At 41.1% G+C, this 24,232-nt stretch overlaps 1 protein-coding gene across 1 annotated transcript; it reads left to right on the top strand.

Moving 5' to 3' along the window:
* The first annotated feature begins 1,833 nt into the window (after positions 1 to 1,833).
* Positions 1,834 to 22,983, top strand: KCNA3 (potassium voltage-gated channel subfamily A member 3). The gene is made up of 2 exons (XM_043575819.1): positions 1,834 to 5,266; positions 18,202 to 22,983. Exon 1 carries the CDS (start codon positions 1,899 to 1,901, stop codon positions 3,639 to 3,641), a length of 1,743 nt encoding a protein of 580 aa, XP_043431754.1. The 5' UTR covers positions 1,834 to 1,898; the 3' UTR covers positions 3,642 to 5,266; positions 18,202 to 22,983.
* Positions 22,984 to 24,232: the final 1,249 nt, after the last annotated feature.

Genomic DNA, 24,232 nt, shown 5'->3' with positions numbered 1-24,232 from the left:
CAGTGTTCTAGTTTTGTGAGACTGTTTTACCTAGTTGTCTCCTTTTACCATCTTACAACACATGTCACCGTCTGCAGTGCCTAGTACTGACCTAGAGGTGAAGTCAAAGATAAAAGGCCAGTAAAGAACATAAATGCTTGTTGTACCCAGAAGAGGCAGAGGTGGAATCTACAGCTCGGTAGATTCTCTGTCACTCGGTGAAATAACCGAGTAATGTACACCTCGTGAGCTGTTTCCCGTCACTCTTCATCCCAGGAATCCCAGTGGACCTGGGTTCAGAAAGGAGAAATGTTGATACCCCAGAGCAGACAGAAATGCAAAGAATTGCTTATTGGGGAGTTCAACAAACATACTGAGTTCCTACTATTTATCAGGCACTTTGGTAGTTGCTAGGGATACGAACTGGGTAAGACTTCGTCTCTGCCCTAGAGAGCCTGGGTTGCAAGCGGTGGTAAGTAGTGACCACAAATCGCAGTTACTGGCGGTAGAATTATTAGCTAAGGTATGATGGGTGAGGGAGTAGTCCAAACAGTTCCCTTTTGTAAATGAGTCGAATGATACAGTAGAAAATGCATTCTAAAGCCTAGGGGCAACTCTAAGTTGGAGTTGCTAAAATGTCTAGAAACAGAACAATCTCAAGAAAGAGTTTAGGCTCAAAGGGGATAAAACTGTTGTCCCCAGGCCAAAATCAAGTAACAGAGATACAAATTGCAGGCTGAATGTTCTCCCAGCGTAACAACTAGAGCGTGGCAAACCCTACCACAAAGCCAGCAACGTGGAACATTAAGTTGAGGGGTCTAGGTACCCATCTTGCTACAGTCCTTCCCACGACAGACTTCGGACGAGATGTGAATTTCTCTTCTCCTCTTCCTCTCCTGTGCCCACCGACAGGAAACCTTGCTCTTCTTTAAAGACCTCTCTGCCCTCGCCAATCGCAACCAGGAACTTGGTCCTTGATTCTTCCCAAGGGCTGAAATCTCAGCCATTAACATTAGTGAGAACTAGTCTCTCGCTACACAGCAAAGTCCCTGAATGCCTTTAATGACTCATTTTCTTCAGACTCCGGGTGCGAAACTCATCAGCACCCATTACTCCGTTGGGCTTCTCATGCACCAAGGAGCTAAATTGTTCAGAGCGCTCCAGGCCTGGCGGTCTTCCAGCTTCAGTGGGCTCAGGGTGTGGGCAGCAGACTGGCCTCTTCCCCCAGGGCGCCCACCGGGCCTGTCACTCCCTCGCTCCACCACGCTCCACCACGCTCCGGGCCCAGAGCGCATCTCCGTCCTCCCTCCTCGCCCGCCCCGGCCCCACGGGGCCCTCCTCCCCGGGCGGGCCCAGGCGGCGCGTGCAGGACGAGAAGGCCGCCGCTCGCGGGGCGGCGGGGTGGCCCAGGCCGGCCGAGAAGCCTCGCGGGCGGGACGCGAGGGGAGCACTGACCGGGGGCCGGATTCCCCGAGGGCCGCCTCGGCCCGCCGGGGGCTCGAGGGCACGCGGAGGCGCAAAGCGAAGGCCACGGGCGGCCACAAGGGGTGAGGCGGCGGGTGGAGAGGGGCCGGGCCCGCGGCGCGGGGGGGGGGGGGGGGGGGGGGGGCCGCGGGGCGCGCGCCCGCGCGGTGGGCGGGCATCCTGAGGGGCCGCGGAGGGGCGGGCGCGCGCCCCACGGGGGAGGGGCCGGGGAGGGGCGGGGGGAGCGCGGAGGCGGGGGAGGAGGAGGAGGCTTCTCCCGGAGGAGCCGGGCGGACCGCGCCAGTCACACTGAGCCTCACGGCGGCAGCAGCGGCGGCGGCAGCAGCGGCAGCAGCAGCAACAGGCGGCGGGCCCGGCTCGGGGGCGGAGGCGGCGGAGGGGCGGGGAGCGCGAGGAGGAGCGACGCGGCCCGCGCCGCCGCCTCTTCCCGCCGCATGGACGAGCACCTCAGCCTGCTGCGCTCACCGCCGCCGCCCTCCGCCCGCCACCGCGCCCACCCTCCCCAGAGCCCCGCGAGCGGCGGCGGCGGCGGCGCCCACACCCTGGTGAACCCCGGCTACGCCGAGCCCGCCGCAGGCCCCGCGCTGCCGCCCGACATGACGGTGGTGCCCGGGGACCACCTGCTGGAGCCGGAGGCGGCCGACGGCGGCGGGGGCCCGCCGCAGGGCGGCTGCGGCGGCGGCGGAGGCTGCGACCGCGACCGCTACGAGCCGCTGCCGCCCGCGCTGCCGCCCGCCGGCGAGCAGGACTGCTGCGGGGAGCGCGTGGTGATCAACATCTCCGGGCTGCGCTTCGAGACGCAGCTCAAGACCCTCTGCCAGTTCCCGGAGACGCTGCTGGGCGACCCCAAGCGGCGCATGAGGTACTTCGACCCGCTCCGCAACGAGTACTTCTTCGACCGCAACCGGCCCAGCTTCGACGCCATCCTCTACTACTACCAGTCGGGCGGCCGCATCCGCCGGCCGGTCAACGTGCCCATCGACATCTTCTCCGAGGAGATCCGCTTCTACCAGCTGGGCGAGGAGGCCATGGAGAAGTTCCGCGAGGACGAGGGCTTCCTGCGGGAGGAGGAGCGGCCCCTGCCCCGCCACGACTTCCAGCGCCAGGTGTGGCTGCTCTTCGAGTACCCGGAGAGCTCCGGGCCGGCGCGGGGCATCGCCATCGTGTCCGTGCTCGTCATCCTCATCTCCATTGTCATCTTCTGCCTGGAGACGCTGCCCGAGTTCCGCGACGAGAAGGACTACCCCGCCGCGTCGTCGCAGGAGCAGTTCGAGACGGCCGGCAACAGCACGTCGGGGGCGCCCGCCGGAGCCTCCAGCTTCTCGGATCCTTTCTTCGTGGTGGAGACCCTGTGCATCATCTGGTTCTCCTTTGAGCTGCTGGTGCGGTTCTTCGCTTGCCCCAGCAAAGCCACCTTCTCGCGAAACATCATGAACCTGATAGACATCGTGGCCATCATCCCTTATTTCATCACTCTGGGCACCGAGCTGGCTGAGCGACAGGGCAATGGACAGCAAGCCATGTCCCTGGCCATCCTGAGGGTCATCCGGCTGGTGCGCGTCTTCCGCATCTTCAAGCTCTCCCGGCACTCCAAGGGGCTGCAGATCCTGGGCCAGACGCTGAAGGCTTCCATGCGGGAGCTGGGCTTGCTCATCTTTTTCCTCTTCATCGGGGTCATCCTTTTCTCCAGCGCGGTCTACTTTGCCGAGGCAGACGACCCCACTTCAGGTTTTAGCAGTATCCCGGATGCCTTCTGGTGGGCAGTGGTAACCATGACAACAGTAGGTTACGGTGACATGCACCCGGTGACCATAGGGGGCAAGATTGTGGGGTCGCTCTGTGCCATCGCTGGTGTCTTGACCATTGCTTTGCCAGTCCCTGTGATTGTTTCCAACTTCAATTACTTCTACCACCGGGAGACAGAAGGGGAAGAACAAGCCCAGTACATGCACGTGGGAAGTTGCCAGCACCTCTCCTCGTCGGCGGAGGAGCTCCGAAAAGCAAGGAGTAACTCGACTCTGAGTAAGTCGGAGTATATGGTGATCGAAGAGGGGGGCATGAACCATAGCGCTTTCCCCCAGACCCCTTTCAAAACGGGCAATTCCACTGCCACCTGCACCACGAACAATAATCCCAACTCCTGTGTCAACATCAAAAAGATATTTACTGACGTTTAATATATGATACAAGTGACATGCTGTGCTCAGTATTGTGTGGAACGTGCCCCCTTGGTCTGTGTATGCCCTTGTTTTATACATTTCCAGACCATTCATCAAGGAAAGGACATGAAGAAGTGGAAAGCACACTTCATTTTCCCTCTCCCTACTGCTTCATACTGAAACAGGTGTCTGTTTTGCAAGTGGGCTGCATTCTCTCAGCTCTCCATTGTTTTCTCCCCCTCTCTCTAATACTGCAAAGAACAAACTTACTTTAAACTTGATTTCTAGTACACACCCTCTAAAACAAACAAACAAACAAACAAACAAACAAACAAAAAGCAGCTGTACATCCTGGGAGGAAATGAAATTAAAGAACAGTTAGAGTAACCGCCTAACCTCAGAATTAAAAGACACTTGTTTCTTTACTAAGTAAAGCTGGCACGTACTTAAAGGATGCTTCAGTGTGATGGACTGTTCAACATTATTGAGCATTTAGTTCAGTTGCCTACGCTGTGGATGTGTGGATGAGAAGTCTGATTAGAAAAATGACTTGTAAACCCACCGTGAGTTTCTTTGGTTTTTGACTGGGATTTCTTCTATTCGGAACCCCTCCCGGAATTTTAAAGATATATACAACTTTGAACGAAGGGAAATGCCTGAGATGTCCTGATCTGACTAATCGGTTGCAACTCTCTGGGGCTTGTTGAGCATTTCGAAAGGGGTAGACTAACAGATTCCTCTGAACTTCGGTGTGTGTGTTCCAAGCAACATCTACCAAAGTGTAGAAACAGATGTTTTCAGCGCTGCTGAGAGAAACAAACAAAATTCCTAACGCGTCTGCGAGATAAGCTTCTGCAGTATCACAAGAAGATTAAAGTGGCAGACACTCCTTCCAGCGGAAGTTACTAATTCGGACCTGACTGATGCAGTTCCCATAGCAACCCATGTTTCCTGGGAAACCCGAAAAAGGTTGTCATGGCATCTCTTGCTCTGTAGCCCCACCCCCTAGCCCCTGCCGTTTCCACAGTAACCTTTCCAGATGGTTCCTACTTACAGGATGTCGGAAGGAAAACCACTGTTTGAATAAACCGCACAAATAAAGTTATGTCTGAGAATCTGAGGGTGGTGAAATGAATCACAAAATGCGTTATTTTTTTACTACAGAAAATCATTGATATCATCTCATAATGATTGAATCGAGAAGGAAAATATTGCCTTTGGAATGTTAGATATACACCACGATGAGGCATGATTTGAATTCAATGCCAACAATTAGGCAATAATTTAAAAGGATGCTGTTTTCTTCCTCCAGGAAGTTTCAAGCCAACAGATGAAATTTAAAAGCAAATGTAAAAGCGTTCTGTACATAAGCATATGAAAGATCCAATCAGTGTACCTGAAACCTTACTGCAAGGGACCTTGAGACTTCCTCTTAAAAAAAAAAAAAAAAAACACTCCAGATCCCACAAGAGCACTTGAAAAGCTAAGTAAACTTTAAAAATATAAAGGATGCACGCTTTTTAACTGAGGGAATTGCAGACAATCAATAAAAAAAAGACGGATGGGAAGTAACCAAATCTTGGGGAAATACCTGCAAGTTTCAGCCACACACCAGGGTAGCCAGAAGACACACAGAGAATCAGGTGAGCACTGTGGGGGTACTGAGAGCTCTCCCTCTTTGTACAGGGAACCAGGGAGATGCTGTGTTTGGGTTGGTGCTACTTGCAAACCCAGTAGTTTCATATTAATTACGTGCAAGTGCCTTTTAATGATCAGTGACAACATCTTTTCCATTTGATTTCCCTTTTGTTAACTGTCCTTTGGTTTCTGTTGTTTATGGCAAACGGATGGCAGGGGGGAAGTCATTGCTGTATAGAATAACCTTCACCCAAACTGAAATGAAAATCATTCCATTCCTTCTACTAACCCTCTTGGCTACTGCACAACCTGTTTCCCCTTAAAAAAAAAAAAAAAAAGGATAAAAGGCAGAACCTACTGCTGTTGGATTATTGGCCCAATTTTAACTTAACACAATTAGTCATACGCAGCAGTACGGTTCTTTTCAATAAAAAATGGTTAAGGTTACAGTATGGGTAACAAATGTGTTTAATGTCTTTTAACAAAACCATTTTAGTTTATATACATTATACGTATTATATGTAATACATTGTCCACAATTGTTTCTTGATATTGATAGGGTATGACTAACTATTCTATCTTAGAGTAAATTAGAGTAACCCTGAGTCTAAAACTCATATTTTCAGGTAGTCAGAAGCCTACTTACTTCATTGTTTGTGTATTTAAGACAGTGAAAAAGAATGAAGACTATATGAGGGGGAAGAGGAAGGAACAGACAAATAATAGAGGCAGGAAAAGTATATACGTGTTCATTGCTTTCTCTGTACGTGCATGCAAATAGGACTCCTTTATCTAGTTTCCTTCGCTACTTGTTAGAGTTGCTTTCACCACTGATCTACCTTGTGATCAAACTCTTGGTGTTCTTAATGACCAGACATCCTTTTTGTGACCCATTTTGGTGGTAAACTGTTAGACACACTATAGTAATAACGTAAGAATAATTTTTGTGTCTGTTCCTAAAAGATCTGGACGTGAAGATGAACAAAGTGCAGTGACCCTTTATTCATTTTTTTTATTTGAAAATATAGAAACCTTGCTTTGTTCTGTGAGTAAATCATGGTTGTACCATAATTTTTAGAATTGTATGATTATTAATAGTAATATGAAGAAGACCTTTTTCTTCAATCCAGAGAAATAATGGCTTTTTGAATCATAACTTTGGCATAGTATAATTATGTTCTAGTTGCCAAACTAAAAGCTCCTTAAAAGGTATAGGTTCTGTATCTTGACAAAGTTTTGGATACTAGTGTCTACCACAAAATGTAGCACTTTCTATGTATTCAGTACATATTTGACGAGTGAATGGCTCTAATCTTACATTAATGTTATTTTAAGGTTTTTAATGAAGTGATTTAAAGCATAAGCTCTGCAGTCAGACTGCCAGGGTTTGAATCCTGACTATGCTGTGTGACACTGAGCAAATTACTTAACCTCTCTGTGCCTCAGTTTCCTTATTTGTAAACTGAGGATAAGAAATGTTACCTCATAGAATTGTGGATATTAAATGTTGATACAGGCATGATACTTAGAAGAAAATAATTGCATGGTATGCAGCAGAGGTTTTGCCAAGAGATTACGTTATTATTGTGATTGTTACTTACAAGCATTGTATAATTACTACTGAGGTTTGCAAATGATATGACATACATAAATAATCAGTGTCTTCCTATTTACTTTCTGTGTAACAATAGTAATTACCATTTAATTACCATGTCCTGGATGCTCTCAGCTCTGCAAGGTAAGTGGTATTCACCCCACTCTAGGAGGGGAAAAACGAGATGGCTATGGTTAAGTGATTTCCCAAAGACTTCCCAGCTAGCAAGAAACCCAGCTATGATTAAAGCCAGGTCCTTCTGGCCCCCAAACCCATGTTCCTTTTATTGGGTGACTTGAAAGAGATTGAGAAAATAAATTTCTTATGCTTTTAGGTTTGACTTCAGCCCATGTTACTAATTAATGAATTTCTGTAAAGAATATATCTCCAGAAACCTATTTTATGCAGTATATTGAAAATTAACCCTTTCTAAACATCAGATACTTTTAACCATCGGGATCAAGTATCAGGTATTTAAATTGAACAAAGAGATTGACTTTTCTAGTAATAAAAGATCACTTTCTTATATTATTGATTTGTCTGGATTTAATATTATACTCAGAAAGTATAATTAGTCATAGTAGTGATACCTGCTAGGGCAATAGATAGTTTTCAGTTTTAAGATTAATTTTCTATTTTCATGTGCTTTAATCTACAATCGATGGTACTACGCAAATTGTTATTTTTTCCATCCCCTCATATTTTGCCTAGGTTACCGAAGAACGATGGCAGCAAGTAGTATAAATATTTTGACTCTGTCTTATTGAGAAAGGAGAAATTACTTAGAACAAAAGGATTGAAAGCACAAGGAGATTGCCAGCTCATTGAAATTTGTGACATGATTGCCTTACCTAATAACTCCATGGATCTTTAAGAGCATCTGTGCTCAAAGAAACAATAGAATATAATTTTGGCCCACATAATAGCTGTAGCCCCTTCTCTAAGGTCCTAAATCATTTAGAAAATGAAAATGGATAGTGATTTGGGCTTACGGCAAAATGCAAATGAGTCTAAGTCCACATTTATCAGTCAGCTTTGCCAAACCACAGGCTTCACTGTTGAGCTCAGTGCACGTCTTAGATGTTGAAAAGTATACATACGTCTGTGTGTACAAAAGATTCATGAGAGGAGGTGTGACTGGAACAGGGCACATCCATCAACACCCTGGGAAAAATGTACATACCCCACAGCTGGTGAATCCAGAGATGAAAATAACAGCATTGCTATTTATTTCCTTTATGGTGCTTTTAAGCTGATATTATACCAAATTTTAGTGCCCACCAACTATTAGAACAAACAGCTACAAATATGAGGAGGCGTTCTATCAGTTATTTCTGAATTTTGAAATAAAACTTCTGGGATTGAAATTTTAAATGCAGAGTATGAAGCAATTTAAAGTTATGGTTTGTTTATATGAAACTGGTGTTTACCTCTGGCATAAAATGTACTCAAGCAACTGCTTGAGCGATCGTATCTAAATTCAATATAAAATACCAATCATCTGTTCCTTTGAGAACCATAACTATAACTTAATGACTTCTATACATTTAAAACTTCAACATTTTCTATAGCAGTTCCAAGTGCTTCCCACCTCTCAGCTGTGAATAACCCCTCCCACTAAGAAATGCAGAGAAGTACACCTGCCCCTCCCCCATCAATTCGAAGACTTATGGAAACACTGTGAGATAGACGGGAGGAGCACAAGAATGAGACAGAGGATATTTAGGGATTGCATTTTAGGGTGGGGCTTTTTTCCTTTTCCTTTTTCTTTTTCTTTTTCTTTTTTTTTTAATTATTTCACCTTTTGAATGAAGGAGGGTAAGACTGTTGGTTTGGTGCTACTAATTTTCTGTATTTTGTTTTATATATATATTAATGAAGTCACTGAAGTCACTTGTTTTCTATAACTTGCAGGGAGTACTTGAAAACCTTCGAGAGAGGGCAAATCAGAAAAGGCAGGAAGAAGGGAGGGGAAGCCATGCAGAGCCCAAACCCTGGGCTATCATGACTCAGCTCCTAACCTCCTGCCAGAAAATGGCCATTGCTATAGAGTACATGATAATAATATTCTTTATATACTCACATCCACCTTGCAAATTTCATTTAAGTGATTCAGAGAGGTCAGGAAGTTCTCAAATATCTGTCTTCGTCTTCAGTGATGCTGCAAACTAATTTTGTCTTCAGAACTGTAAAGAAAAAACATTTTACGGAGAAACGTTTTTGTGGTTTTCCTCTTTTTCCCCCCTTTTTTGTACTGGATGTGGTTTTCCTTGCGTTTCAAATTTTGCACCATAAACCATCAAATACATTAAAGAGGAGATCTGGAAAAGAGGCTCCATCATTTTCTTGGGAGCCATTTTATTATTGCTGCAACCTAAAGCATGCAGAATAGGAGCTCTAGCCTGAAAAGTAAATCCTGGGATCCTGGTTGTGAGAAGGATGGCACTTAAATGCACGAAAAATGATGTTTCATCATGTCTGGAGAACGTTATGAATAAATATGGGCATGCAGGGCTCTGACTCTGCAGATCATGCCCCCAGCATGGAGGTTGGGAGTGGAGAAGAGCTTTTTCTTTTTCAGTGAGTCCCCAGCCTCACCCTTACCCCTTCCATCAGAGCACAAAGGCTCTTGGGAATCTCTTTTGAGATTCCCGCTAAATTTCTAGAATGAAAGCTAGCATTGCACTTGTGTGTTACATGTCAGTCAGCATTGGTTTTGTTGTCAAGTTTATTTTAAACTCCTGTTCTTTATGGAAATTCTCTCTGAATCCTAAAGTTCTTATTTTTATACACTTAAACATGTTCCTTAAATTAAACATATGATTTAATTTGGAAAAGAATCCAGTAAGGGTAATTTGTTATACACACACACACACACACACACACGCACACACACACACCTCACCTGTTATTTTCTGTCCTAAGATATATTTACTTTCTGTCCAGAGATCTAAACCATATAAAATTGGTGAATTTCCAAAATACTGGTTTTCATTCATAAGTGCTGCAGTGACATTTACAAAGCATTTTTATTTTTTTATAGCCTTGCTTAAGAGGCAGATTTATTGCCTAGTGTTCTCAATGTGTTTATTAATGTAATAGTAGATTCATATAAGTAAATACATTCAGTCTGTCACTGAGTTTAATCATTTCACTTCCTAAATACCCCTAAAAATAATCTACTTTTCTGCATCACTGTCACCACCACTTTAATCCACACTACTCTCCTCTCTATCCTGGGTAAGTGCCAAGGTCTCTTGACTGGCCTCCTTACATGTCCTGTGGCCAGTCTGACCATTCTCCCCCTGGTAGCCAGAAGAATCTTTTTGAGACTCAAATCCGATTACATCACCTGCCCCTACTTAGAATTCTTTGAAGGTCTTTTTCTTGTTTTGGGGATAGAGATCCAAAGGTTTCACATAGCTTTCATGGCCACACATGATCTCTCTCAGCCCTGATCTTCATCCACTTATGGGATTAGTTCCCTTTCCCCCTTCATCTATGGGGATCTTTGCAGATGTTCCCACTGCTAGCCCCCTCCTCACTTTCTTAACTTCTATTTTTACTTCAATACTTCCAAGTTATCTCATGACTCTGGTTTTACCAATTCCCTATTTAGGCTACCCTTCATCAAATTGAAGGTCCCTTAAGAACCACCACTATTCTATGTGCCATTAAAAAAAGAACTGCCAATTATGAGGGAAAGTACCAGTGATTTTAAGGTACATCCTGATTTCATAGGTTCTCAAATCTGAAAAAGTGTGTCTTAGAATTAATTGAATATACGATGTGTTCTTGGCATGGCTGTCATTTTATATTTATTTGTGTTATATGATTCATCTATGTCTTCTATGAGAGCAGGGTATCACTCTTTGTTCATCATGGAATCCCTTACCATTCGCTCCCAAGTCTGCTCCAAACACTTTCACCCCTGTCACTTCTGAAAGTGTACTTTTCAAGGTCATTGGTGACCTCTGATAGCTAAACCCAACGGTCATTTCTCAGTGCTTGTTTCATTTGACTCATCAGAAGCCTTTGGCACTGTGGAATACTTCTTTCCTCCTGCAAAGAATTGCTTCATTTGACTTTAGGACCCAACACTGTGTGTTTTTTCACTACCTCTCTTCTCTCTCCTTTTTAATCTCTTTTGCTGGTTCTTTCTCATCTCCCCTGAGTCTTCATGTTTGAGAGCCCCGTGGGCCACTGCTTAGTCCTTAGACTTCTTTCTATATCCCGTCTTACTCTCATAGCTTTAGACTATCTATATGTAAATTTCTCTCTCCCCCCTGGACCGTTCCCCTGAACTTCAGATTGCATTTCCAGCTCTCTACTTGACATCTTTACTTAGACATCTGATCTCTCAAACTTAGTATGTCCAAAACTGAGCTTCCCTCTCTTGCACCACCCTTGCCACCAATCCTGTCTCTTGCCCTTTTCCCCCTCTCTGTGACTATAACTTCAATCTTCCCGTTACTCAGGCTAAAAAAATCCTTGGAATTATTGTAGATTCCTCTCTTTCTGTCATACCGCTTTTCCAAGCTATTGGCAAATCCTGTTGGCTCCTCTCTTAAAATGTTTCCGGGGTCTAGGGGTGCCTGGGTGGCGCAGTCGGTTAAGCGTCCGACTTCAGCCAGGTCACGATCTCGCGGTCCATGAGTTCGAGCCCTGCGTCGGGCTCTGGGCTGATGGCTCAGAGCCTGGAGCCTGTTTCCGATTCTGTGTCTGCCTCTCTCTCTGCCCCTCCCCCGTTCATGCTCTGTCTCTCTCTGTCCCAAAAATAAATAAACGTTGAAAAAAAAAATTAAAAAAAAAATGTTTCCGGAGTCTTACTTCTGCAACCACCTATTCTAAGCCATCATTATCTCTCACCTGGATTTTTTTTTTAAGTTTATTCATTTATTATTTCTGAGAGAAGGAGAGAGCACAGTCAGGGGATGGGAAGAGACAGAGGGAGACACAGAATCCGAAGCAGGCTCCAGGCTCTGCACTGACAGCATAGAGCCGGACACGGGGCTCGAACTCAGTAACTGCGAGATCATGACCTGAGCTGAAGTCAGACGTTTAACTGACTGAGCCACCCAGGTGCCCCTCACCTGGATTTTTAGAGTACCCTCCTGACTGTACCCCATCCTTCATCCTTTCCCCTGCTGGAGTCTGTTCTCAATGTAGCAGCCAGAGAGAACCTTTTAAAACACTTGTCAGATCATGTCACTTCTTGGTGGCAAAACTCCCATCTGGCTCTCCATTTCCCGCAGACTACACACTAAAAGCCCTCACGTGGCCTGCAAGGCCCTACCTTTTCTACCTCATCTTACCCTTACACTTCTCACCTCATTTCTGACTCTTCTCCCCTTTGATCCTCTACAGCAGCTGTGCCGGCCTCCTTGCCCTTCCTCAAACACACCAGGCACGCTCCGCCTCGGGTCTTTGTACCACTGTTCCACTGCCTGGAACGCTCTAACATCTGATCTCTGCGTGGCTGGCTCCGTCAGCTCCGTAGCTGTCACTGCCTCAGTGAAGCCTTCCCCAGCCACTCTGTTTAAACTTGCAGCCCCTACAGCACTCTCCTTTAGCCTTTCTCTGCCTTGTATATTCCCTCCTCTAACATACTAGATATCTTACTTGCTTTTTGTTTATTGTCCATCTTCTTTTCCCTTCCATGAGCATAAGTGACCTTTGTCTTTCATTGCTACTATATCCCCCAGGATCTGGAATATTGCCTGTAATAAAGTTGGTGCTTAATAAGTCTTTGTTCAAGGAAGGGATGAGAGGAAGGAAATTCCAATTTGAGTGTTTTTAAACTATAAGCAAAATTTTCATGTTGTGTATCTGTGCTTCAGTCTGTCACTGTGAGGCTTATACCCCTTATCATGCTTTTTTGTTTTTTTATTTTTTAACATTTATTTTATTTTTGAGAGAGACAGAGCACAAGTGGGGAAGGGGCAAAGAGAGAGAGAGAGAGAGAGCGACAGAACTCGAAGCAGGCTCCAGGCTCTGAACTGTCAGCACAGAGCCTGACACGGGGCTTTAACTCACGAACCTCAAGATCATGACCTGAGCTGAAGTCAGACACTTAACTGACTGAACCACCCAGGCGCCCCCTCACCGTGCTTTTTTGGATAGAATTTCTAATAATTGGTTCACTGGGGAGGGCTTCCATTTGGTAGAACATGCTCCAGTAGGTTTTATCCAGAAAGTACTACCCAGTTGTGGGTAGAGTTCCTTAACATAAATAATTTAAATATAACATTATAAGAGATATCGCTCCTAATCACCATGGCTACCTAGAGTTGGAATGCTTCACAGAGACTGTGTTTCCTACCCTAGCCGGCAATAAAATGCTGTTTATAAATGATACTCGATATATATTTGTTGACTGATTGGCTTACTTAGTATAACAAAAATCAGAACACGTAAGTGATAACTATAGGAACTTACCTATCTAGCCAGCATTCTAAGAAACCTTTCTGTAAGTTCATCTTGCTTTCAGTTAATGGTGAGTCTTAATATATCCATGGGATTTCCATTACTCTGGAAGCTGATTAAATAAGGCATTAGATATTTCATCAATGAATCACCTTGAAGAATTACATTACTGTAGTTGTGACCTTACTGAGTAAAATAATTGCTTTTACAAAGTAAATTTTGATGTAATTGTCAAGTTACATGGTAGGCTCACAAAAATCGGTTATTTTTTTAAAGGGACTTTTTCATATATGAAAGAGAAGATGGGGACATTGAATCCAAGAGCAGTAAGAACAGATTCTCCGAGTGACTGTTATTTTTTTTAATGTTTATATTAATTTTTGAGACAGAGACAGAGCATGAGTGGGGGAGGGGCAGAGAGAGAGAGGGAGATACAGAATCCGAAGCTCCAGGCTCTGAGCTCAGCACAGCGCCTGACATGGGGCTGGAACTCACAGACGGTGAGATCATGACCTGAGCCGAAGTCGGACGCTCAACCGACTGAGCCACCCAGGCGCCCCTCAGAGTGACTTTTATAGTGCCAAAACAGAGGTCATTTCTAAATAAAATGGGTGAGAGGCACCGGTAGTAGTACATGTTGGTACTGGGAAATTCTTAGAAGCTTTGGAAAACCAAGGTGTGTAGTATGGAATTGCTGAGTCTAAATGAAAGCGTTGCTGTAAAGGAGTACCGCAGAGTTGAGGTAATAGTATTGTGGGATTTTAGGTAATCTTGTAACAGAGGCACTTCCCTGTGTAGTAGGAAATGGGGACTCTCCAGATATGAATAGAAGGGAACTTTTTCCACACTGCTCCTGGATTTGCTCTCCCTGGATTTCTCAGGCACATCCGACCGGAACTTGACTAGGTGTTGCCTCTGTACCTCTACACAGAACAATTTCCTCACAAACATGTCCCTAAATTAAAGAAAACTGACGTATACGCTTCAGATTACATATGGAGACCAACAGAAGACAGAAACTCTGTTTGCCTCCATCACTTTATATAATGAAGCTCACATAGGACAGAGATCATTTCTTTTCTGAGGGCACATTGTCAGGACTTTTTAAAGGAATGACACAAAATAGAGGATTGGAATGAGTAATTTTCATTTCTTATTTTTTCATGTTTTTTTCTGGTTTGAAGAATTATTGTTGATATATATATATAGTATATATATTAACCTAGTGTATATTAACCTGTACAGGTTAATATAGTACTAAGTTAATATTATATATATTATATAATTATTATATAATATATATTATTATATAATTATTATATATTATATATAATATTATATATTATATTATGTTATATTATATTATATTATTTTATATTATATATAATATATTGTTACATATAATTATATATTATATAATATTATATATTATATATTATTATATAATATTAACCTAGTATTTTTTATATATATGTGTGTGTGTGTGTGTGTGTATATATATATATATATACATATATATATATATATATATATATATATATATATATAATATTAACCTAGTATGGGTTTTTACTGGATTTTCTGTTAAAAGCTGGAATGGCCAAGGTATTAGACATTATAAGGAGCAGCCTCACATACCATTACATTTTATATTTACCTCATGTATGACTACAGGACAAAAAAAATTCAGGTATTCACCAACAGTTTACCTCTGTAAGAAATTATAATAAAAAGTATGTTAAACAAGAGTGACACTGTCCTGGATTTCAAAAGTTGGTGGGTGACTAAAAACCACAGACAAAATAGTTTCTCCAGGGAAGAACTGTGTTTGAATTGCTTTACACCTGTATTCTATAAATCTTTCACCAGCAACCATTTTAACTTATTCTAAAAATCAATTTATTTTACTAGGTCACAATGGGATTTAAGGATATTTATTATTAGCAGACCTAAATATTGCTGTGATTACACCTCACAGCTCATTTTCCCATGACTTTCCAGATTTTTGACAAAGCTCATGTCTTTTTCAAATTTTTTTAATATTTATTTTTGAGAGAGAGAGAGCACAAGTTGGGGAGGGGCAGACAGAGACAGAGAGACACAGAATCCAGAGAGGCTCCAGGCTCCAAGCCGGCAGCACAGAGCCGGACGCAGGGCTCAAACTCACAAACCACGAGACCATAACCTGAGCCGAAGTCAGACACTTAACCAACTGAGCCACCCAGGTGCCCCATCAAAGCTCATGTCTTAACACATTAGCAACTCTAATGACTGAGTTTAAACTTTTTTTGCTTGCCAAGAGTACATAATTTCCAAGAGGCCAATCAGAGAATTATGCATAATTGAACAAGAAAATTTTCTAGTCCTTTGGCTAAATCATTACCATTTGGTTGGCAGAATTCATAGAGCTTGTTGGTGTGCAGCCAACTCTAAGTTATTTAATAGATGTCAAAGTATAAACACATAAAAACAAAGTTCCCATAAAATAGAATGATTGTAACCCTTTCCTCATGAAATACAAATTAGTAAGGCTAGCAGTTAGGTAAGTTGGGTTTCTGTACCTCTTTTGTTTAGGCCTTGGTGGAGGTATTAATTACTTTTTCACAAGCTTGATAATTATAGAAATTTGACTGTTCTTATCCTCTTTTCTTGCTTCTTTTTTTAAAAAATTTTTTTACATTTATTTTTGAGAGACAGAGAGAGAGCACAAGTGGGGAAAGGGCAGAGAGAGAATGAGACACAGAATCCGAAGCAGGCTCCAGGCTCTGAGCTGTCAGCACAGAGCCCAATGCGGAGCTCGAACTCACAAACCGTGAGATCATGACTTGAGTCGAAGTCAGATGCCCAACTGACTGAGCCACCCAGTCGCCCCAATGTTTATTTATTTTTAAAAGAGAGAGACAGGGTGTGAGCAGGGGAGGGGCAGAGAGAGAGGGAGACACAGAATCTGAAGCAGGCTCCAGGGTCTGAGCTGTGAGCACAGAGCCTGATGCGGGGCTCGAACTCACAAACCGTGAGATCATGACTTGAGTCGAAGTCAGATGCCTAACTGACTGGGCCACCCAGGCGCCCCTCTTGCTTCTTATGTTAAATCATTTATTTGGTCAAATATCATCAATTATAAGTCACCATTTTCTGTTATACTTCCTTTCTCTGTTTTTGTAGAGTTGATTTTGATACCTAAGTAAACCCTTCAACCCATTTCTTAGCCACTAATGTAAACATGATTAGCATCCAAATATCACTTTGATTTCTTGTTTCTGTTAAATTGCAACTCCCTCCACCCCTACAGTCTATTAGGATGCCGAGCTATACCTTACTTATTTAATAGTCCCAAGAGCCTTGAGGCAGGCACTGACACATGAGGTTTAAAAAAAAAAAGGCTGAACCTTTCATACAGAAAGGATGTAAATAGTAGCAAGACAAGACTAGCTTAATAGAACCATCTCAAGATAATGAAAGCTACAGTAGCATTGAGCAGAAACTAGGCACTTAGGAAATGAAATGGATGCCAGATCATTCATGTTACTTGTAATTTCTTGTAATTGGTAGTCATTACTAGCTATTAGACCATTGTAATTTTCAAACGCTCATAATGAAAATTAAGAATACTGTGATGCAAGAGTGTACTCTTGCTATTTGGCCAAAGATTAGTGTCAAGAAGTTCTCTCTTTCATGAAGGATGATCCAGTCTAATCCAGGCCAATAAAGAAAACTTTTCATTAAATGATTGCCAAGTACACAGTAGGCATATGATATTGGGTTTTGTGAGTTGATGATTCTTCCACAAAAAGCACATTCAAGTTTCAGATCAACACTGGTAGGCATTTGCCACTGGATTTCAGATACCTGCTAAAACCAGGAGTATGTATGGGAAATAATCTTCTTCCCTCCCTCCCGCTGCTACCCTCACTCCTCCACCCCCTTTCCAGAACCCTGAGCATGGGATTTCCATTCACTTTAAAAGAGTTCTCATCTAAGGTTACAACAGTGGGATATACAGCCAGGAAAGAAACAAACCCTTGGAAGTACACTGAGAAAATTAATACATATATTTTCTTTAAAAACAGGCACTCAGAACCTTTCAGATGGTTGTAAAGGTGAAGGTAAATTTTTATGTTGAAAAAGCAAACAATCACATTGGTTTAGACTACATTTCGAAGTGGGTATTAATAAGGATAAAAGGGGGGCGCCTGGGTGGCGCAGTCGGTTAAGCGTCCGACTTCAGCCAGGTCACGATCTCGCGGTCCAGGAGTTCGAGCCCCACGTCGGGCTCTGGGCTGATGGCTCAGAGCCTGGAGCCTGTTTCTGATTCTGTGTCTCCCTCTCTCTCTGCCCCTCCCCCGTTCATGCTCTGTCTCTCTCTGTCCCAAAAATAAATAAACGTTGACAAAAAAATAAAAATAAAAAAAATAAAAATAAAAATAAAAATAAAAAAAAATAAGGATAAAAGAGGGGAAAGGGTGCCTGGGTTAAGCATCCTACTCTTGAACTCTTGATTTTGGCTCAGGTCATGATCTCATGGTCGTGAGATTGAGCCCCCGCCACCCCTACATTGGGCTCTGATCTGGGCACGGAGCCTATTTAAGATTCTCTCTCTCCCTCAGCTTCTTCCTCGCACACACGCTCTCTCTCATAGGTGATAGATAGATAGATAGATAGATAGATAGATAGATAGATAGATAGATGTAAGGACAAAAAGCTCATAATTTCAGCATACTCTGAAACTTCTTCTAATTTATAAATTAAGTGCTTTTGATAAGTTTAGAAAATTAAATTGGTTGAACTTTTCAGGGTACCTGCAAAAAACCCCAAATTTCGAAAAGTATAATGAATAGAATATTTTATGTTGACATAAAGTCTATAATTTTTTTAAAAACTAAATACACAGTAAATTATTGTGCTTACTCTGTCCAACAGATACCTGAAGAGTCCCACATAGAGAACTGTGTTGCTGCACGGACCAGTAGGATCCTCATTTTTAAATTGCCTACATCAAGAACGCTGTGTTGGTCCTGTCGCTGATGGGCAGTGATCTGTCTGCCAGTGCATATTTTTGTTTCAGTTGACATTAAATAACATGTCTCTAATAAATGCTTTATATAAAGGAAACAGCTCTAAAGCTGGAGGATTCTCTTCGAATTGTGTGCAATATTAAAGATAGTGATAGATGAAGAAGAACATTCGAAAATATTAAGGGATCATTTCAACCTTTTGACATTTTGGTGAAATTGAATCACTCAAAAACTAGTCAGTACTGCTGATAAAGAAAACCTAAATGTTTGTTTCCAACAAGCCAACTGGTACTGTTTTCTTCTTTCAGTTAATCACTGGACTGTGTTGAATCATGAGATATAGTAATGTTATCTTCTGTGTTCTGGCTTATGTGCAACCTTATTTGTGAAGGCGTGTTTTGTACCAAAGGCTCTCCTACATAGATTGGCCCATTTACACATAAATAAGTGAAATCTACACTGTGCCCAGATGAATGGTGTTCAAGACAGACTGGCCTAAAAGAAATGTGCCTTGCTTGATTCAACATCCTTTTATTTTTTTGACTCAAAATGATAGATTTGCAAATTTGTCTCATAGGTAGGTTTTAGCTGAGCATAAATTTAAAAGTATGTTAGTACTTATGTTTAAGTTGTCTATTTTAGCTAAAATTTTAATATTTTGTTATAGTTTTCAGCAGTTCATAGATATTATAATCACTCAGTTTAGTTTTTGTATGATGTTTGGTGTGGTGAGACAAAGCACATTCTTAAAGATATATTATAATATTTCATCTAATGTATAGAATTTCCTTCAAAATTGTACCTGTAAAAGGTTTCTTGACTCATCCTCTATTTTTATAAGTTATTCCTTTAGAAATGGAACTTTTTTCAATAAAATAAGCAAAGTTTTAGTTGGAAAAGAGATTTAGGAGGTCATGAAGATGATTTCCCTTTTGGGGACATTTCACTTCTGTGCCATTATTAATGTATTTACTGTGACATTTCAGCAGAATGGTAGCTATTTGTATATTATTTAATAAGCCTTATGGAAAGTCAAACTGTGAACATTTGGTATAATGAAGACTTTTTTTCACTTTCATATTTTATTTTTGAAACATACCTGAGGAAATGCGTAAATAACCAATTTCCTGTTACTCAAATGCATAGCGACGCTGTTCTAATAAGAGTGCTTGTAGAATTTTAATGATATCAAAATATTTCAGTAGCAAAGCCAAGATTATAATACTTTTTGATGCCACGTAAAAGGAAATACAGGTGATGAGTTTCATTGTTAATATATATAAGAATCGATAACTAAACAATCTTATACCTGTTAGCAGCAAAGGATGTAGGAGATAAAATCCAGGTAATTTTCTTTGAGTCAATGCCTACAATGAATTTTGCACAATCTGCTGATAATTCTTCTGTGGTCAAAATTTTGAGACCAGATCACTCTCGGGAAAAGTGAAGTAAGTGACTGATAAGTATCTCAGATTTGAGCTATGTGAACCTCCCAACTGAATGATTTGTAATTAAAGTGAAAACATAGCCAAAGCCACCACCATGTTTTTGTTCTGTTAGCGCACATAGAAGAGACGCTGGCCCAGAGAACTGTCAATCCATTCCAGCCACCTAATACTCATAACTGATGTTCACAGACTTGTCAGCAGTTAAAGTAATTCACATCAACTATTGGGATGATTGAAACAAACCAATTAAAGGTCCTATAAGGGGTTTTAGACATTCACATGTTTTAGTAAGGATCGGTAGGCATTACAAAAATAGACACAGGTACTACCTTCAGGAAACACCAATGACACAACTTTAAGTATTATGTATACTTAATATCATATCTGCATTATTATTACAGGCCACGGTTTCAAATAAAGACAAAACCTGGACTTTGAGATAAAACAGAATGGCACCAGATGAGTAAACTGTCATATCTGATATGGTTCACCAAATGTGTAGTAAAAATACAGTATTGATGTAGATATCATGAGACCAGAGTTCTTACCCACTTTCTACCTGTGGGACCCTAGATAAGTCACTTACTGTTGCTAGGCTACAGTTTCCTAAGTTGCAAGGTGGTTGTGCTGGGTTAAATAATCCCCAAAGCCCATTCTCAGCCCCCAAATCCTCATTTATACACATTTGAAAAGTCTTTGAAGAATACTTAAAGTACTCAGATTTTTCTTACGCATCTCCAAAGGAAAGAGTAAATTGAAATAAGATTTAAACCTTTAAAGTGTCATAAATATACCGTTCTTCAAATTGATTGTGAGAAGAGGAAATAGGATGTTTTTTCTCCTCTAAGAATTGTCACTGGCCTACAATGGGATCACGAAAACGTAGAAAACCCACTGTGCGGAATGGAAACAGATTAATGAAATAGCTGCAAAGGAAGAGGAGGTTATTTGTTCAATTTAATTAGAACTTAATGTGATTTGAAATTACATATGAAATGCTAAAAACAGTTCCAGAGCTGTACTGCACACTCAACATTATAATCCTGGACTAGAAAGTGGGAAAAGGTTGGAAGGATGGGGATGTTTGCCTTATGATCTGTTGATTTCTTTTTCCCCACAAGAAGCAGTTTGGTAGAGCTTAAGCAAGTGTCTTTGCTTTAGTGCTGGCTCTGCTAATAATTTATGTGCCCTAGGAAAGTCCCTTTGACTTCTCTGAGCCCTTGTTTCTTTATCCGTGCAATGAAGACTTTAAATTTAGTAATCTGTACTTTTTTTATATCTTTGAAAATTCTATAATGTTTCCAGAATATTCTGATATGCACATACATGTTGCTCCTCTCCAGGCACTAAGATGCCACAGATCTCTGTTCATATGACTGAACAGACTACAAATCCAAACGTTCATATTTCTAATTGACCTCAGCAAGACATTAAAAAATGTAACTTTTAATTTGGACCATGGCTTAACTATTATGACTTATCATTTCATCCTTGAATGGTGGGTTAGTTACTATATAAACAAAGTTTCTGTGCAAGTGAATCTTCCGTTTAAATCTTTGTAGTTTAATAAACACTTAGCAAACCAGAATTAAATATATTATGCTTGCCAGTGAACCGTAGCTGATTGCAAGGTGCATTTTTGTCACATTAAAAAGGTAACGCCGTTTTTGGTCCTAGAATTCAAATGACTATAATTTGAAATAATATTCACAAAATGTTGTAGACTTTTGTGAATACAAAAGAGGCCTGATGGAGCCATGTTGTAATTAGTTTTGCTCAGGAGTGAGAAACGAAATTCAGGGATAACCCAGACGCTTCTGTTTGGCTTTTGTGGACAGTTGGAAAAAGAAGGGTTATAGCTTTTGTACAACATAGATAAGAGATAATTATACCCATTGAAAACCAAGAGTATATTCTGGTTGCTGGTTTTATGGTAGAAAGAGATTAAGATAGAAAGATGCTAAAATATGGACGCTAGGGAAATTGTTAAAATGATAGCAGTCCATTTGAATAATCCAGAAATATTTTGTCATAACGAGATTATTTGTCCAGAGGTTTAGTCTTATATCCTTCCATTCAGAAAAGGGGGCAGTTTTTAAAGGCCTCTATCACAATAGGAAATGTATATTTTGGCTAGCCGAGCAATTCATTAAAACATTTAATCTGATAATTTTTGGTCTTGCGAATCTGAATTTTCACCTAGGTGTAATTGAGTCTCTTATATATTCGTGTTAGTGATATTTGTGAAAAGTAACTTTATCCATTTTTTTTAAAGTTGACGAAATTTGCTCAATGGTGATTCTATCAAATTGTGTTCATATCGTATCTTGCAACAATTTGTGAATTGACCATACAGAAACAAACCATAGTAGTATCTCTTCTGGTGAATTGTATCCATGGTGTGATCTCTTAATGCTGGGTTTGGGGCGGGAAGGTTAAGTATTTAGTTGACTTAAAACTAATTGTCAAAGTGTTTTTAAAACTGTAGGACTATAAACCAAATAGGAATATACTCTTCTTTTGTTCAGTGTAGACCATTTTTGGAACTACCCCATACAATGGCATAATTTGGGGTAAAAAGTTCCTCTATATGTATACAAGGGAAAGCAAACAGTGTATGTAGTATTTCCATGTAGTATGTTAAATGTAATAACAATAATCCATTTCTGAAATCGTATACAGATAGTAATTATGCAGACATCCAAATACGATTTTTTCATAGCAACGTCTAACATTTGTTTATCTCATACTTTTCAAAGATCATTCACATCTTATTTAATCTTTAAAATATCCATATGAAGTAATAATAGCATCTGAAGTTTAGAGATTAACCAACCAGTGGAAAGATCAAGTGACTTGTTCAAGACCATATGGCCATCAAATGGCTCCAAATCTCATTTTCTTTACACTGTTCTCCCTTATGTTATTTTGCCATTAGCTGTAAAACTTTAGCTGAAATCTAATTCTACATGATATGTTGGGAAATTTCAGAGTTGGAGAACAAGGCATTTTTTGCTATTAACAGACCTTGTTAGATACTTCCAAAAGAGAGTCCTCCCACAGGGTGATAGCCAAACATTTTCCATCTAGAACATAATTAAGTCCACCAACCCTGATCATAGACACCAAATCCACGTGTTTTCATAATGTTAGACAGACAAGTTATCTTCTTCCCTAGCTTTCTAATTTCCTTTAAAAAAAAAAGTCTACCATAGTAACTGACTTCTGAACAGTTGAAAGAGGCAATAACCCAAGAAATGGCCAACATTCTGGTTCAGAGAAAACGTACCATCAGACCAACCACTGTAACCAATTTTCAGCCCACTGTCTTTCGTCACATGTATGCTGTGATTAGCAGAGGACAGGGAAGGAGGAGAGGATAGAAAAACTGTCTTCATTTTAAGAAAACTCCTTATTCTAACTATTCAAAAAGAATTGGTTATCAAATATTAGACTACAGGATTAATACCTGCAATCTAATACATGTTCAAATACATGGTAAAGTTTATCCCCATATTTAAAAAGTAGGTGATTTCCCTGATAAAATTAAAATCTGATGACTGCTCAGATTGAATATAGAGAAGATTCATGTGTTAATTCATGACATAATACAACATTTTTATTCTTTTTTTTTATTTTCAACGTTTATTTATTTATTTATTTGTTTATTTATTTATTTATTTTTTGGGACAGAGAGAGACAGAGCATGAACGGGGGAGGGGCAGAGAGAGAGGGAGACACAGAATCGGAAACAGGCTCCAGGCTCTGAGCCATCAGCCCAGAGCCTGACGCGGGGCTCGAACTCACGGACCGCGAGATCGTGACCTGGCTGAAGTCGGACGCTTAACCGACTGCGCCACCCAGGCGCCCCTATTCTTTTTTTTTTTTTTTTAAACAACAGAGAGGCACTGTTAACTGCTTTCCCTTGTAAATCAACAGTCTGTGATACGTTCTGTACTTTTACTGACTAGCAATGCAATGTTACTGTGCATAATTAAGTGGAACATATGCTATACTATATCAGAATTTAAATTTTGCTAACCTTAAATTTAGTTCTCTTTATCAAACAGATAAGTCAATCAAGTATTATTTTGTATGGAATGAAATAATCATTCTCAAATAATGACGTAGTAACAAATAATGGAATTCTGAATAGAATGTAAAGTCAAAACTTCTTTTCTATATTCGTCTTCCTTTGACATTGAATTGTGTTCACTTATCACTTATTAATGTAAAGTTTAAATAAGTTTTTATGCCGTGTTCTTGGATGTTCTTGTCATAATACATTCGAGCCTTCTGTTAAGTAAATACAGTAAATACCTGTGAGTTGATTATGTGATATTTTTATCTGACCCATTTTTTAAAATTTGTCGTCGTATTTAAAGTATTTTCATGGCAAATGTTATGTGCGGAATTCAATAAAATACCCCCCAAAATCCTGTTACTCATATTAATTAGCTCCAACTTCTTTCTTTTCTCTCTCCACCT

Source organism: Prionailurus bengalensis, chromosome C1 (genome assembly GCF_016509475.1).
Source record: "Prionailurus bengalensis isolate Pbe53 chromosome C1, Fcat_Pben_1.1_paternal_pri, whole genome shotgun sequence".
In the NCBI taxonomy this organism is placed as follows: domain Eukaryota; kingdom Metazoa; phylum Chordata; class Mammalia; order Carnivora; family Felidae; genus Prionailurus; species Prionailurus bengalensis.
This window is presented reverse-complemented; position numbering and strand designations above follow the sequence as displayed.

What these genes read in the sequence shown, in the direction of transcription:
- KCNA3 (XM_043575819.1), top strand. Translation starts at nt 1,899, where the DNA reads ATGGACGAGCACCTCAGCCTGCTGCGCTCACCGCCGCCGCCCTCCGCC.